Source organism: Nomascus leucogenys, chromosome 3 (assembly GCF_006542625.1).
Source record: "Nomascus leucogenys isolate Asia chromosome 3, Asia_NLE_v1, whole genome shotgun sequence".
Classification (NCBI taxonomy): domain Eukaryota; kingdom Metazoa; phylum Chordata; class Mammalia; order Primates; family Hylobatidae; genus Nomascus; species Nomascus leucogenys.
Window position 1 is genome coordinate 42,849,738 of NC_044383.1, and position 17,296 is coordinate 42,867,033.

Genomic DNA, 17,296 nt, shown 5'->3' on the forward strand with positions numbered 1-17,296 from the left:
TTCAGTGATCACATATATTTATTAAGGTCTCTTACAGTGAAAAGTACTTTTAGGAAAACAATTTCTATTCTGAATGTTTTGTTTGCCTTTTGACTTGGTTCTTCAAGTCTTAGCCATGTTCTGTTTTTTTTTCTTCCTTTCATTGTTGTTATTGTTGGAGCATGTTTCTGTAGTTGCTGTAACAGTTTAATCTTGCTCATTCTTAACACGAGTTGTTTATTTAAACCCTAATGTTTGTTCTCACATACTGTGGTTGAATAATCATTGATATTCTGCCTTATTTGATATGCTATTTTTCTCTTTTTAGGCTAGTATTTAGTACATCTGCTTTTCAGTTGCCTGGAAGTGTAGGGTTGTGGGGAAAGGAAGGGAGTAGATTCTACCGCAGCTGAGTGAAGTTTGTTAAGGAGGATTACTCTTTACTCCGAATGCTCATTAGATGTCCTGGACCAGACAACACCCCGCTAAGCTCAGGATTTACCAGTCTTCTGGAAGTTGGCGTACTCCCCTGGTTCAGCTCAGTGTCCTGAAAGATGACAAGTTCTGTTGGCCCTTAACTCTGCTAAAATGGTATGTGGAGCTTCTGCTCTTCATGGCTTTTCAGTACTTTTCTTTAGGTTGTCTTCTCACCCTCTTGATTTGCTTCTCCCCAGTATGAAGGTGTTATTTGGAATTTTAAGGATTTACTCACCCCGTTTCAACCCCATGGGATGGGGTTGAAAGCCACACAGAACCATCATAAAACAGAATATTTTCCTTTCTTTTCCTGCCTCTAACCTTTAAAAAGTTTTTAGCTAAGGTTTTATGCCATTCATTTCTTTTATTATTGCTGATAAATTTTGGTTCTTTCTTTGCTGCCACCCCCGCCCCCTTTTTCTGAGGAATAAAAGGCCAAATTCTTTGGGAGAATTTAGTTTATTGTGAATCCATATACAACTGAAGTAATTAACAAGTATAATTCAGGGGTCATTATTAATCTCTCACACTATTCATTTTCATGACTTTGTATAATTATCAAAAAATCCTTTAATAGACATGTATTTTTCTTTTTTTTTTCTCTTTCTTTTCTTTTCTTTTTTTTTGCAACAGGGTTTTCCTTGGTGGTGTTTTAAGCCACTAAAGTGTGGTAATTAGTTATGTAGCAACAGTTAACAAATATAATATATGAATTTTTACAGGCACTTTTAGAATTAAGTGATTTGTTTTATTTTAATTAAATCTGATTTTCTCTCTTAAGGGAAACTTTCTTTTTTGTTTAATAATAATATCCTTTCTCAAAGAGGAGGCTTTGCTACTGTGTTTCCAAACTTGGTTGAATTTTGTTGCTTTCTTCCCCCCTCTCTCTTTTATTTACTTCTCTCCCTCAATGCTGAGGGTAGAATAAGGAATGTAAGTTGTTTATTGGTCCTAACTATAAGTGCAGCTTAGAAACACTGATGGAAATGGTTTAAAAGTGTATTGGAACGCCACTGTAATATTGGTTTTAGAGAACAGGTCAGCATCTAGGTTAATGGCAAATGATAAGTTCAGTGTATTGTTAAAAATTTACTTTTAGTATTAAAAAAACCTGATTTACATACATCCAGAACACTGCACAAATCATAACTGAATAGCTCACTTACTTTCTACAAGGTGAGCATACCTGTGTAACACACCCAGAGGAAGAAAAAGAACATTTTCAGAACTCCAAGCTTTCCTCCTGCACCCTCACTGCTTAGGACCCCCTCTTCACCGGAGGTAACTGCTATTCTGGCTTCTGTCACCAGTGGCTGGTTTTGCCTGGTTTTGAATAGTATGTTCTTTTTTGTTTTTTAGCTTCTTTAGCTCGACCTTATGTTTGTGAAGATCATCCATGTTGACAAGCAGTAGTGGGTTCATTCTCATTGTTTTACAGAATTCCATTGCATAAATATGCCACAGTTTATGTACTTATTCTACTATTATAGAGTTATACTAATTTTACTTTTGTAGAGTGGGTTAGTTTCACTTGGGGCTATTACCAACAGTGCTGCTATAAACTTTTGTATGTGTATTTTGGTTAATGTTCATTATATACTCGGAATTGCTAGATCATAGAGTGTGTATTATTTAGCTTTAATAGATATTACAAAATAGTTTCCCAAAGTTACTGCGTCAGTTTACACTCCCACCAGTAATGTGTGAGAATCACAATTGTTTCATATCTTCACAGAACACTTGGCATTATAGTTTTTATCATCATCAGCATCATTAATTTTAACCACTCTGATGGCTGTTAGTGACATTTCATTGTGCTAATCTGCATTTTTCTCATGACTCGTGATGTTAAACACCTTTTCGTATGTTTGGTGAAGGTGAGTAATTTTCAAACTTTAGGCCTTGATCCATTAATGGGTTATGAAATCAATTTAGTGAGTTAAGGCCAGCATTTAAAAAGTCTGAAATAGAATAGAAGAGAGTAAATAATGGTTTATAATGGTAAATATAGATTTGTGAAACTTTTGTTTAATTTCCTAAATATAAATATACACGCATATCAGTTTATTATATAAAATGTTATATTTCTTTTTGTGAACTATGGTCAAAAAGGTTTTAAAAAACCTTGTTGTGTATTATGCATTCAAGAAAAATCTACAACTTGATTAAAACATAAAGACCACACATATCTCATTTAGCACAGTACTTGGAAATAAATCTAATAGCTGAGATAATGGAAACGTGATTCATAATGACTTTGTTAGGCTAAACTGGAAGCAAACTGTTCAGGTGAAATATACAGTAAAGTAAAGCCCTTCATGTGGTAAGTATAAAGTCCTTGTAATTGAATGGGAGAAGGCTGCTTTGACAGCAGTGTGTGGGATAAAGACCCAGAACAGTCCATCCTAAACACAAAGTCCTAGGTCTCCAATCCTTGAATGAGAATAGTGGCTTGGGAATCTGCATGTTTCTAAAGCTTCTGAGTGATTCTGATAATCTGGCAGTTTCAGCAGCCACTGACATGGAGATTCTAGTGGATTTTGCCAACTGCAAGGGAGGAATCTCCTGGAGGAGGTGTTCTAAGTGTGTGAACCCTTTTTAAGCTGAAGGCTCTAAAAAACCACCATATTTCAGAATAATTCTACCCAGTTTCTTTTACTCCCTAAATTATCATTCTATAGCAGTGAAACTCAGAAGAAGCCATTTAATTAAAGAACCATTATCTACCATTTCTATACAGTTAGAACGGAAGACAGGCAGCAGAGTTAATTTACTTCCGATCCCTCTCTATGCAGATTGTAACTCCCTAATCCTCTTTTTCTCTGAACCTGTACTTCAATGGCACTCCTAATGTGAGTTGCATATATTCCTCAATTATATAATACTTCGGTGCTTTTGTCTCTGAGATTTACTGTACTTTAACATTTGTATGCATTTTACAGTAAAATTTTGAAGGCTTTATAAGCATCCTGCTTTCTAATTAACAGTGAGGATAAAATGTTAGTGTGATTAAATATTAAACATGCATAATTAAAGAATATTAAAAATCAGTCTGTTTTTTTTTTTCCTTTTTTCTTTCTCTCCCTTGAAGGTAAGATTTATCCTATACAAGTTTTGGAAGAATGAATGTATAATTTAGAGAAACATTTCCTGAATACCAATATTACTTTATATAGTAATTATGGGATTTTAAATGCCAATGAGTTCTTTTTCTTTTTATAAACTTATGAATGTATTATAATAAAGCACTTTTGACAAGCTAATCAAATAAAACAATATAAGATTTAATTATCAGCTTTCTAAAGATTTTATGAACCAGATTGTTTCTATTGCCAGAATCATTTAGTAATTTAGGAATCTCAGAATCCTCTTAAATCTTTTATTTCATTCTCAAAATAGTGTTTTTTCTACATGCTCACTACAAAAATATCAAGCATAGAAAAACATAGAGAAAATTTAAAATCATTAAAATTTCTTCATCTCAGCTAAAACTACTATTGATATTTTAGTTGATATTCTTGTAGACATCTGAGCATACACAGACATGCTCACACAAGCGTACACCCAGTTTTATAAAGGTTAATAATATATGTTATACGATATTCTATTACTTATCTTTAAGATCTATGTGTTTTTAATCCACTCTTCTGTTGTTTCTGTGTTAGTAAATACAGACGTACATCATCATTTTTAATGGTTGCATTATACATATTATATACAGTATATATATACCATATCTAATCTCCTATTGATAATACTTAGATTGCATTCTTTTTCCTCTATTATGTGTTTAGTAACATCTCTGCACATTAGTCATTTTGCATTTGTACAATTATCTTAAGATAAAATCCTAGGTGTCTGATAATTGCCAAACTGTCTTCCAGAATTATTCCAGTTGACACTCCCAATAGCAAAGTAATAGAATGATTGCTTTTTCACAGTTTTCTAATATTGGATTTTGTCTTTCTTAGATATTGGCAAATGATAAAAATGTGTCATTTTAAAATTTGCATCTCTTTGATTATTAATGAAGTTCTACATAAATTTTAAGGTGCTTATTGGTCATTAGTGTCTCTCTCTCTCTCTCTTTAAAATAGAGATGGGGTCTTGCTATGTTGCTCAGGCTTGTCTCCAACTCCTGACCTCAAGTGATCCTTCCACCTTGGCCTCCCAAAGTGCTGGGATTATAGGCATGAGCCACTGCGCCCAGATTTGGCCATCAGTTTTTCTTCTTTGATCAATTGCTTAAATATTTTTATTGGGATGGTTGGCTTTTTGTTTTTTCTTTTACAAACTCTGAAGTTCTTACTATGGGATGGTTGTGTTTTGTATTGACCTGTAGGAAATCTGTGAATATTGTGATATTGCCATTTAGATTTCTAGTTTATGATTTGACTTTTAACTCTTCACAGAATGATTTTTGAATTAAACTAAATGTTGCTTATAAATGTTATTTATTTTGTTTGTTACAAACATTTATGGATGTTTCATTTTATACTTTCAAGCTTTTGTATTATAGTTAAGAATGGCCTTTGTCATCTCAGGATTGTGGAAATACTTGCCGATATTTTCTCATAGTCTTAGGGTTTGATTTTTTTACATGATAATCTTTGATCCATCTGGGATTTATATTTAATCAAAAGATAAGAAGCCAGTAATACTTTTACCTCAATTGCTGGCCAGTTGTGAGACTTCATGAATATCCAATTTTTTACTAGTGATTTAAAGTGACTCTTTTTATATTGAATTCCCTTATATATTTGAATCAGTTTGAACCTATCCTGTTTCATTGATATCTTTTTGAATAATTATTTTGGGGCTTTTATTTCTGTGGCTTTATATATATTTTTTAATAGGATAAGTATCCCTTCATTATTCTTTTTTAGATTATCTGTACATTTTTGCATGTTGACTTGGTGAGCTTTAAAATCATTAACAAAAGCCATGCCAGTTTATTCATTTGGGGTTATAAGGTATTTATAGATTGAGGGGAAATAGGTACTTTTATAATACTAGATTTTCTTATTGAAAAAACAAGCTTTTTTCCCCCATGGATTTAAGTATTTTAAAAAATGTACCTCAGTAGCATTTTGTATTTTCTTCATATAGGCCCTAAGTATTATTTTAAAAAAGCCTTTTTCCCAGATGTTTTTAGTTGTTATTAATTGCATCATCTCCACACTGTTTTCTGATTGTTAATGGTTATAACATATTAACTTTTGTTTATTTATTATATATCCAGACACTTTAGTGAACACTCATTTTTTTTCTAGAAGTTGATTTTAGCCTTATAATGTCTCACCAGGTGGAAGTGAGGAGCCTAAGAAGTAAATATAGCTACCTTATTGTAGGATTTCTTGAAATCATTAGAGAATGGTGCCTAAACTACAACAGAGTTTATGAAATATAATTTGTAAATCCAGGGAAGACTGAATATGGACTAAACACCATGATTGAAACATAATGTGTCAGCCCAAGTGTACTAGAATGAATAAACATACCATTTAAATGAGATTATCTAATATTCTGAAATGTTCTTTGTACCCTATTAATCTCTCAGGATTAATCTTTGTGAATTCTGTATCATTTACTTAGCCAGGAAAAAGATGGGATTGTTACTTAAGTGGGAAGGCATAGATCTAGTAAGGAACGTGTGAAGAAATGGGAGAGAAAACGGATTTCCTCAAAATAGGAGTTTACTACGTTGTAAATTCCAGGCTTGCTAATGTTTTAAATACTCCGAAAATAAAATATAACTTCTTTTTTTTTGTGAGTAATTTTTTCAACATAATACCTGTTACTTCAACCATCTACCCTATTGACACACCCCCAAGTCCAGTAAGTAGGTGTAAAATGGTCTGACAATGCCATCTGGTGGCCTCCTGGGGAATTGTGTAAAGTAACCTCTACCTGCTGCACTTCACTCCTTGGTGAACCTGAGGCACCATCCTGGGCTCATGTCTTGGATGCCACATTCAGGCTTGAGAGCAGGCAGTTTATGCTGGGGCTGTAGACAAAGAGAGACGAGAAATCAAAGTCCACATCTGGGAAAGGCTGCTGGGGAAATAAGGAAGGTGCCCAAAAGGCCACATTCACAGGAGCTGGTTGAGAACAAGGACCAGATTTTTCTTTTCCCTCCCTCCTCCCTTTCCCCTCTTCCTTACTCCTTCCCTCCCTCTCTTCTTCTGAGTTAACTTCCCCCCACACTGCCCACCTTTTTCTTAGCTCTTATTCTTGCATTCTCAGGAAAGCTTCCCTCTTTCTCTTCCCTCATTCTGTTTGGGAGCCACATCATAATCCTAACTACAGCTGATAAATCGAAGGGTAGTGCTTGTAGGTCAGCTTTATTAAGGAAAAGGGAAGGCAGAAGTTGGCAAATGAAGAACCAGTGTCATGAACACCTGAGTCCTTGGAAGGGATCAGAGGTCCCCTTCAACATTACCATGGCCTCAGGTTTTCCCCTTTATCCGACATGATTTCTCCATTTGCTTGCATGCAGGATTTTCGTCTCTTCTACTCACTGCCATATCCCCAACACCTGGAACAGAGCCTGTCCAGTAAAATGAGCTCCATTATTACTTGTTGAAGGAAAGAATTCTAGAGGAGTAAGAACATCTGGCTCGTTATTTTTTACTGTATTTCAATGTTGTCTTCCTGTAGGTGTTATAGTGATGCTAATTTTCATTGTGAAAGTATGATTTTGGACTTCCGTGGGATAATTTAAGTATTAAAGGATATTTCTAGCAGAAATTGTTTTTTAAGTTCTAACCTACTAACTGACTAACTTTCAGAAAATAACCTGTTGGTAAGTTAGGGACTCTCTGTATCTTTCCTTTTTATGTTTCAAGAATGTATCTTTTATACACATAAAGGAAGTAAAAACAACAACAACAAAATGACCAGCTTCTTTTCTGTCTTTGCTTCTCAAGTGCTCCTAGCTTCCCAGAAAAGAATCTAAGACTGTTAAATATGAGGAAAACACAGATTTGAAAAGCTGAAAAATATTAAGCATTTGGCAGAACATCTTTTCTGTATATGTTTTCTCTGTGTGCACAGACTTGTTTGCATTACAAATCCTTGATCACAGACTTGGAGTAATATTTATTCCCTCTATAGAACTAAGCACAGAGAAAATGTTGGATTTCCCTAACATTTTTCAGAATTGCACCCTTGTTTTGTGATTCTCCTAAGAACTGGAGAGAGAAGTCAGGCTGCTTTTATTTCTTAGATTGTTCCTCTGACATTGCTGTTGTGTGAGAATTTTCTGTGGGTAAAATAATAATAATAATCATCATCATCATCATCATTTTCTGCTAACTATTTCAACACTCTAGGATTCCCAAATTATCTCACGAATCTGTGTGATCTTAAAGAAATGCTTTTACTGTAATGCAAAGGGAAAGCTAAAATGAATTAAAAGCTGGCCTAAATTAAGACAGCTGGGGTGATCACTGGATGTATAATACCAGAGTGTGGTAGACCTTGGTTAAGTTTTGAGAATGTGTCACAACATACTACATCAGAGTCGATATGTTGTCCTGGTTGATTTTGGTGTCTGTGGTCATGGGGAGGGGGAGCTTTTTAAACTTGGTTGACTACATGCATTGTGAAAAACTATAAGGCATGCACAAAGCATGGACTGACTTTAGAGTCAGAGGGCTACAATCCGGCAATGCCTCTGTGTGACCTGGAATAAAATAGGTAACATCGCAGAGCCTTAGTTTACCTTTCTGCAAAATGGGAGTAATGATGCCTACCTAGAAGGGCTGTTTTGAGGACTGGCGCCGGTCCCTGGCTGGCAGGATTTGCTCAGTTGACCAGTTATGATCACAGTGTTCATCTGTTGTCTTTCCATCTCTCCACTAGGTACCTTGGGATCACAAGGCCCCTCACGTACCCTGTGAGGCAGAATGGGAAATGCATGGCGAAGATGATTCTCTCCGTCTGGCTTCTCTCCGCCTCCATCACTTTACCTCCACTCTTTGGATGGGCTCAGAATGTAAATGATGATAAGGTGTGCTTGATCAGCCAGGACTTTGGCTATACGATTTACTCTACCGCAGTGGCATTTTATATCCCCATGTCCGTCATGCTTTTCATGTACTACCAGATTTACAAGGCTGCCAGGAAGAGTGCTGCCAAACACAAGTTCCCTGGCTTCCCTCGAGTGGAGCCAGACAGCGTCATCGCCCTGAATGGCATAGTGAAGCTCCAGAAGGAGGTGGAAGAGTGTGCAAACCTTTCGAGACTCCTCAAGCATGAAAGGAAAAACATCTCCATCTTTAAGCGGGAACAGAAAGCAGCCACCACACTGGGGATCATCGTCGGGGCCTTTACCGTGTGCTGGCTGCCGTTTTTCCTCCTCTCGACAGCCAGACCCTTCATCTGTGGCACTTCCTGCAGCTGCATCCCACTGTGGGTGGAGAGGACATTTCTGTGGCTAGGCTATGCAAACTCTCTCATTAACCCTTTTATATATGCCTTCTTCAACCGGGACCTGAGGACCACCTATCGCAGCCTGCTCCAGTGCCAGTACCGGAATATCAACCGGAAGCTCTCGGCTGCAGGCATGCATGAAGCCCTGAAGCTTGCTGAGAGGCCAGAGAGACCTGAGTTTGTGCTGTAAGGTCATTTATCACTATTTTCCTTTTATCCCCCAAACCCTTTTATGCAGCTTGTTGAAGCACATCACAGAAAGCTTCCTGAACGAGTAGCTAGCTTAGTTTTTACTAAACATACCAGATTTGAATTGACAACACTATAGACTCCAGTCTTCCACCCAGTAAAATTCCAAAAGCCAAAAATAGGTACTTAGTTGGATTGGTAGATGAGACTAATTTGCTGATGAATTGCAATTGATGTGCTTGACAACAAGGCAGGTGATATTTTCCCTTCTTTCTCCATAAATGACATCCAAATGAAATCCTTACATCTGAATTTGTGTAACATTATTATTTTAGTTGTTATTATTCTTCTGTCCAGCAAAACTTTTTTGATGACCTCATCCTTCACAGATAAATTCTTCTTTTGAGGTAAGAGGCACAATGATCTTTTTAGTATGCAGTTACATTCACCTGGGCTGAAAGGAGGCAGCCGAGGAAAAAGAAGAGTGGTTAGTGTGGGGAGATGCCAGGATGAGGCAAGGTCTTAAAAGCTACAAGAGCACCTCTGTAATCCTAGCCACTTGGGAGGCTGAGGCAGGAGGCTAGCTTGAGCCCAAGGGTTGGATTATGCAGTGAGCTATGATCATGCCATTGCACTCCAACCTGGTTGACAGAGCAAGACTCGCCTCTAAAAAATAAAAGAAAAAGAGCCACAGGAGCTTTTAGGAAATGTTCCTGCCCATCTTGGCAGGTGAGAACCAAGAATTGGTCTAAGAGGTCTTAGTGACTTTCAAGGAAGCAATTACAATAGGTTCTTGGGATCTGAAAAAGGATCTGATGGTGATAGAGAAATGGAAATTTCAGAAGTGACCCACATGTTAAAAATTTGGCATTGTAAAGAAGGAAAGAGATAGTATACTAATTAGAGTTGTCAACATGTCAGATGAAGACTTTGTTTTAAATGTGAGGTAGAGGAGATTTCTTCACGTTTGAGAGTCAGGGGAAAAATAAACTTGGAATGAAAAATTGGAAGGTTCTGGTGAGAGAATGAGCAGATTAATGTTGGAGGTGTCCTTCTTCACTGAGCCTGGCAGGAAGGAGTGGACTAGAGAACCAGGGACCACTCTAGCAGAGAGGGACCTTCCTGGTCATCTTGTCCACCCCTGTCTTTCAACAGAAGAGCTAACTGGGAGTTGAAAAGTGAGATGTCTCACACTTAGCTAGTGTCACAACTAAGTCGAGATTCCACATCATCTGAATCCGGGTGCTACTCATTTTTCTTTTACTGGACTGCCTTTATCTTACAACTGAAAGTTGGAAGACTACAGCTATGCTAATTCTTAAGCTGAGTGTAGCTTCACAGGCATTCATGTTTACTTCTATTTTACTTCTATATACTCTTTTGTACATGAGATTGTTCACAATATAAAAAGTAGCATTAAAAAATAATGTAATTTTAAGTTCTAGAACATGTACTATGAGCAAACCCAGAGATCTTACTATGCCTATAAGAGTTCATTGACCATTAGGATTTTCCCACCAGATTCTGAATTCCTTCAGAGAAGGAACAATGTCTTAATCAGATTTCTTTCTGCAGAATCTAGTACAGTGCTTGACACATAATAGATGATAAATAAAAGTAATAACTGCTAACCATTATTGAACACCCGCTACATGCTACGCAGCATGCTACCTGCAAAATAGGTGCTTCTAGCATCCCCACTTTTCAGAAGAACAACTTAACGCTCAGGAACACAAAGTAACTGACCTATGTTCACACAGTCCCTAAGTGGTAGGTGTGATATGAATCACCCCGATGCTTGTATTGAATGTTATGCAATAATACTTGTTGAGTGACTTCAGTATATAGGCAGTGAAGAGTCTCAGAATATTTTTTAGTTGGAGACTAGCCATAAGCTCTCTAAGAAGACAATGAGAATGACTTGTTACTCTAAGTGAGTAAAGTTTATTAGACTTACTGCACTACGAGTGGTGTCCGCTCCTAGACAGTCTTAGTAGTTTCTCAGATGAAGGAAATAAGGCAAGGATATTGATAGAGTTTTGGAGCTTGGGCTGGGTGATTTGAAGGTGGGGAACTGGTGAGGATTAGGCAGAGTTTATGACATAATAGCTTTAGACTGGTAAGTACAGCTAGATGAGGGCTGTGAAGTGAGTGTTAATGAGCAAACTAGTCTTGATAAGTAGGCTATTTTTGTTGGCATATAGTCTTCTGAAAGTGACTATTTCCTAGAACAAACAGCTAGGTTATTTTGCCTGGCTCCAGCATTTTTTAGCACAGGAAAAAGAAAGCGTGTTGGTTTTAGTTCTCGGCAGTACCATGGGAAGGTCTCTCTGGCAATAGTGAGGAGGGCAGACAAGGGAAAGATGGGTGGCAGGGGATGCAGTTAAGCAGCCAGTGTGTAAAGTAGGAAAGAACAGATAAAGTCATGAGCAAGGAAACACTGCTATATTTGCGTGCATCCATAGGGTCAAAAAACTTGAGAATAATTTTATCGATTATTTTAGTTAATAATTCATAGATAATTCAGATCATAAAATGGTCATCTTTAAAATGTAACACAAAAAGGTTTTCCAGTTTAAAATAATAACATGCGTTTGCTGAGGATTCACTCTCAGGCACTTTGCTGAGCACTTTATGTGAATTTGATCAATTAATCCTCAAAAGTTTACGATAAGTTAGTTTTCTTCATTTCCATTCTGAAAATAACAAAACAAGGGCTTGGAGAAGTCAAATGATTTCTCCCACAGTCATACAGAGAGTGATAGAGCTGGATTTGAGCCCAGGACATCTGTGTTCAAAAGTGCTTTTGACTTCTATGCTACTGTGCCTTTTATAAAAATAAATCAGCTAACATAAAGTCTGAAGATACTTGCCTTTGTATCTTTAGCTAGTCTGGAGGCTTGGGTGTTGTTTTCCTGTAAGCTTAAGACAGAGGTCAGCAAACTTTAACTGTGAAGGGCCAAGTGGTAAATATTTTAAGCTTTGCTAGCCATATGGTCTCTATTGAAACTACTCATCTCACTGATGAGTAATTTGTCACTGACATAAGTAAACGGATAAGCCTGTGTACCAATAAAACTTTATTTACAAAAAGGGGCTGCTAGTTGTATTTGGCTCACAAGCCATAGTCTGCTGTATCTTCTTTGCATTTCTCTCAGTTTGAATTTATAATTACAGAATATCCACTTCATTAACGATGATTAGCCTAAAAATATCCATCAACTTTAGGAAATTTCTAATATGGCGACCATGCATTGAGGAAGATACAGAAAACAGATGATATCTTTCATGTCCTTATGCAGATAATTTTGTTGGATATACCTTACACAAACAGACATATGTTGCTATGGCCTGAATGTTTGTGTCTCCTGCAAAATTCATATTTTGAAACCAAATTCCCAATGCAATACTATGGAAGTGTGGATTCTTTAGAAGGTAATTAGGTCATGAGGGCAGGGCCCTCATGAATGGGATTATTGCCCTTATAAAAGAAGCCTGAGGGAGCTTGTTCACACCTTCTACCATGCGAGGAAGCAGTTAGAAGTTACCATCTATGAAGCAGACAGTGAGCCCTCACCAGACATGGGATCTACTGGTGACTTAATCTTGGATTTCTCAGCCTCTCGAACTATAAGAAATAAATTTCTGTTGTTTATAAGCTACCAGTTTATGGGATTTTGTTATAGCAGCCTGGCTAGGCTAAGACATATGCACATGCAACCTTTCTGTAATAAGGAAAGGAGGAGACAAGAAAAACTATAGGATTCAAAGGAAAGGAAAATAACTCAGAGCTTACACTAACCCTGATCAGAGAAGACTTCCTGAAGGATATGAACTCAAGCATGTCTATGAAGTTGGTCAAAGCATTTATAGTGAAAGGAGAGCAGAAATGGTATTCTAGGTGAAGAGGACTTTTTTTGTAAAGGCACCAGTGTGGGAGCTTATGCAAAGTACCATCTGGCTGAGGCTAAGTATTTGGGTGCAGGAACTGTTAGAGATCAAAGCAGAAGAGTAGATCGAGATGAAATGATAAAGGATCTTCTATACTAGCTCCAAGAATTTGGACTTTTAGTATTGACAAATGGTTCTTAATCAGGAGTAATTTTGCCTCCCATCCCAACTCTCTGGAGACATTTGGCAATTTCTGGAGGCATTTTTGGTTGTCACAAGTCTGGGTGGGACACTACTGGCATCTACTGGGTAGAGGCCAGGGCTGCTCTTAAGGATTTTACAGTATACAGGCCAGCAACCCCCTGCCCACCCCCCAACAAAGAAGTACCTAGTCCTTAATGCTAAATTTGGGACACTCTGTAGTAGTAAGCCATCAGTGAATCTGCAGGTAGGGGAATGGAGTCATCAAAATGGTCAAGACTGATGCCGTAGCACTGTGTGGATAACTCAGAAGTTAGAAAATGGATGTAAGGAGTCTCTTCATTGGCTTGTTTTTCCCAGAAACATTTGAGGGTCTGCTATGTACAAAGCACGGAACCAGGCATGGTAGGGTAGAAAGATGAGTAAGTGACAGTTGCAGTCTCTGGAAGCTTTTAATCTTGTGTGCTGGGGTGGCTGCAGAGATGGTGGTGGCTAGTAGGAGACTTGTAATCAGAACCCTTTGCTCCCCCTGGCTCTCTCTAGCTCTCACTCATCTTGTGGCCACCCTGCAGATTCTGGGCTCCTCCAGACTCTGGGCTTTCTCCAGCTCTTTTCCTCCCATCTAGCTTCTGGGCTTCTAGTCTCTCTTACCTTTTCGCCTTGCTCTGCCTTCTTGGCTCTACGTATTCTCCTACATAATAGTTTCTTTCTTTCCTGTATAAACGTATGAGACAGTTCCTGCTCCCAAATATTTACCCATTTTCCCCCATTTTCTTGATCAGCATAACCAGAACCTCAGGAGTTCATCAGGCACTCGAAAATTTTCCCTGGGGTAATGAAGTGAATAGATGGAGGAAGAGCTGTGAATACTTTTGCACTGGTAATTTTAATTTACTGCTATCAATTTTAATCCTTTTCCCAAGTATTCACAGATTGGTAATATAAAACCAAATGTTATAATGAAATATAATCAAGGATTCTTTTTTTCTTTTTAAATTTGATTTACTTATGGATTTGCTTTGAATTGCCATAAATTGCAGGAGGGCCTGCACAAGGAGGGTGCTGTTGAGACCAGGAAAGATGCCGCGGGTGTCTGTGTGGGTGCTACAATCTCCAGACCATCACAATTGGTTAGCAGGTGGGTAGCAAGGAAAAGGGAGACTTTGGAGATAGTGCTGTGGTCTGGAGGAATTCAGAACATGAACTATGTGAGCAGAGCAGTGCTGAGCTGGAGAAAGCGTGGTCTCTCCTGTCCTGGGAAGAGACAGTGGCCCTGGGCTAGGAATGTGTCTGTGGAGCACAGATGGTTGCCAGTCCTGTCTTCAGATACCTGGAGCCTGGAGTGCTGAGTCTGGGCTGAAGTGCAGTACTTGTCCTCAGGTGTTATTGTGTGAGGCTGAGGGGAAAAGCTAGAAACCATGTCTCCGGCAAAATCCATCTATTGATCACCCATCTGAAGGGCTGGGCTGAGAGGGGGATCTCAAAGAAGGAAGAGCAGCACTGCAGGCAAGACAGCCAAATGGCAGGGTAGGGGGTGCTTTAGATGGGGTGGGTAGATGGAGATTAGGGGCACAGTCCCAGTCTCTGGGTCCTCATAGACCTAGCTCTTAGGCACATGATGTAGTGTGGTAAGTTGAGGCCTGTGGAGGTGCAGAGTTAGGGGAGTGGCTTTACACCAGGAGAAAGGGACTTTTTCTCAGCCCTTGGCTGACACTTCTCTGTCACTAATGCCATTTCTGTGCATCTAGGAACGAGGGAAAGAAGTGAAGTTTCTTGGTTCCTGCACACATACCTTACAATAACACACCTTCCTAGGTTTGAGGGAGAGAACACATCTCATTGGTAATCATTATTTAGTCATTATTCTTTTCAAGTAGGGCAGGTGCAATAGTATTTTGCAAGGATTTTTGAGAGCAAAGTCATTTTTGGCTATAGCTGTATTAAAAAGGTGAATTTCTAAATGGGTTATTTGGGGCTGATTTGCAAATATATTAAAGCCTTGGCAACTTGTGGAAGTTATGAAATTTATGAAAAGAGTCACAACACTTTTTCTTTCCCTTGAAGGATACTCATAATCCCTTAGAAGCCACAAATGATTCAAAGTACTGACTGCTGTAAAAATTAAGTCTACCCACCACAAAATGAAAACTCACAATTACAGTTCTGCTAAATTATTTTCTATTTTTCTCTCTCTTTTTTTTAGACAAAATGCTGACTACTGTAGAAAAAAAGGTCATGATTCATGATCGAAAGCAGAACAATGGAGATGAAATAAACACGGCAAAATAGAGGTGGAAACAGAAGGAAGTCATTTGCTGAGACTGCAGAATGGAATGCAGCTTCTGTCCTTTCTCGGGATGTCTAAAACGTGACAAGCAGGGTGATCTGTTGTACACACTATCTTACGAGGGAGATGGTGACTTCTCCTTTTTTCTGTGGATCAGCGCTATTGTGTGTTCTCAGTTTAAGATAGCAGATCATCTCAGCAGTAAGCACACCGACAGAACTGAGTTCCAGAAAGGAAGCAGTTTCTGGTGCTTTGCATATGTCCAAATCCATGCAAGTGGGAGAAAGTTCCAATGCACACTTCTCATGCTTCTGAGTCTAGGCATTGTGGTGAATATGCAGGAATGATTCATGAGACAGAATGTATTTTGTTGTATGACAGAAGGCTTTTCCAAGCAAACTGCGGTGAGCGTAGTGTTGAATATGTTGCATGTCCATGTTAGAAAACAGAATCCAGTCATCAGCTAATACAAATGATTTCCCAGAGCAGTGTTTGTTTCAAGCTTCTGTCAAATAGTTTGGCTTTTCTGCAGGGTCTCTGTGATTTCCCCACCAATGTACTTTTCTTTGTTAACTCACTTATTATGGTATAACTCAGGAACAGGTCTCAGGATGGAGAGAAGCGTACAACTTGAGCAAAGCTTTTTCTTGTGCTCTGAAGGGTCTTGAGAGGGGAGGGGGATGCCTTCTGTGAGGATTTTTATCTCAGTGAAGCTCAAGTGGTAGCCAACTGCATTGTAATTAACATGATTATTGGCATGTTTTTGACTCTCATTTTCTACAAGTCTGCAGTGGGCCCACCCATGGGCTGGCCCATAACTGCATGTTATGTGGAAGAAGTGTGGGAATGATGGGTTTTCCATGAAATGTGATGCTTCTGGAGATGGGGCATGAACACGTTCATTCTTGTTGAGCTGCATTGTATTAAACCAAATTGTGTGAAGCGAGGTCACCTGGACCACTCTTGGGACCTGCTTCAGAACACCAGTCTGTTCCTTCTAGAGAATTAGTTTTTGTGTTCTATGTATCTTAAATCAAATGTGTGCCTACGCAATTCTGTCCTCTGATTCCCACCCCTACCCACGAAAAGATGGTAGACATGAAGGGCAGGGAAGGAAACAGAAAAGGTCTCTTTGCAGATATATATTTTTTAATGGCACTATGTAGTAATTAAGAGCTAAGGAGACAGAAAGACAGTAGATGAGAATAGAAGAGTACCTGTACCTACAAGGGGAAAAATGAATGCAATTCTTTATTTGATAAGAGTGAACTGAAAGAGAATATTATTTTCCTACAATAAAGCAAGCTGTCCTCTCACAGGATAAAGTGGAATTCCGACATGGATTATGGACTTCTTCTAACTCCCATTGACATTGCTTCTTACCAGACATGGGGAAAAGCTGCCTTTCCTGAAAGGGGAGGAGGGCACTGTCCTTTCAGACAAAGCTTGTACAAATTCCTGAACCGCAAATTTGCTAAAGTGACCGTATATATTATATTCATAATTTAAATGATTATTTATGGTCAGATACATATTGTTAAACTTGAAAATGTTTTATTACATTACATCAAATAAACTTTATTTGTAGCTGAAATAAAGCAATGTAAGTAAAAATTTTTAATTAAAGGTCTTATGTCATACATGTTGCTGTCTGTAGAATGGCTGAAGGGCAGACATTTTACATGTTTGCTGAAATCCTAACAGGTAGCTAAGACAGCTCTGGTTTCAATTACATTTCACTGGGGATTCATTCACTTAGTGACTTTATTTTTATAAAACAATGACTGTTCGTTACTTGATCTGATTAATGAGCATCATTTGGGCTCCTGGCACATT

The 17,296-nt window shown here is 38.2% G+C and overlaps 1 protein-coding gene across 3 annotated transcripts in view; it reads left to right on the top strand.

Moving 5' to 3' along the window:
• Positions 1 to 17,086, top strand: part of HTR7 (5-hydroxytryptamine receptor 7) — a 113,159-nt gene extending 96,073 nt beyond the window's left edge. The window contains exons 2-4 of one of the 3 annotated variants that reach the window (XM_030802546.1): positions 8,323 to 9,078; positions 14,214 to 14,311; positions 15,377 to 17,081. In XM_030802546.1, the coding sequence (XP_030658406.1) occupies positions 8,323 to 9,078; positions 14,214 to 14,311; positions 15,377 to 15,462 (940 nt within the window). In that variant the 3' untranslated portion in view covers positions 15,463 to 17,081. Of the gene's footprint in view, positions 1 to 8,322; positions 9,084 to 14,213; positions 14,312 to 15,376 lie in introns of all 3 variants that reach the window. The other 2 variants (XM_030802549.1, XM_030802558.1) reach the window with 2 other exon arrangements.
• Positions 17,087 to 17,296: the final 210 nt, after the last annotated feature.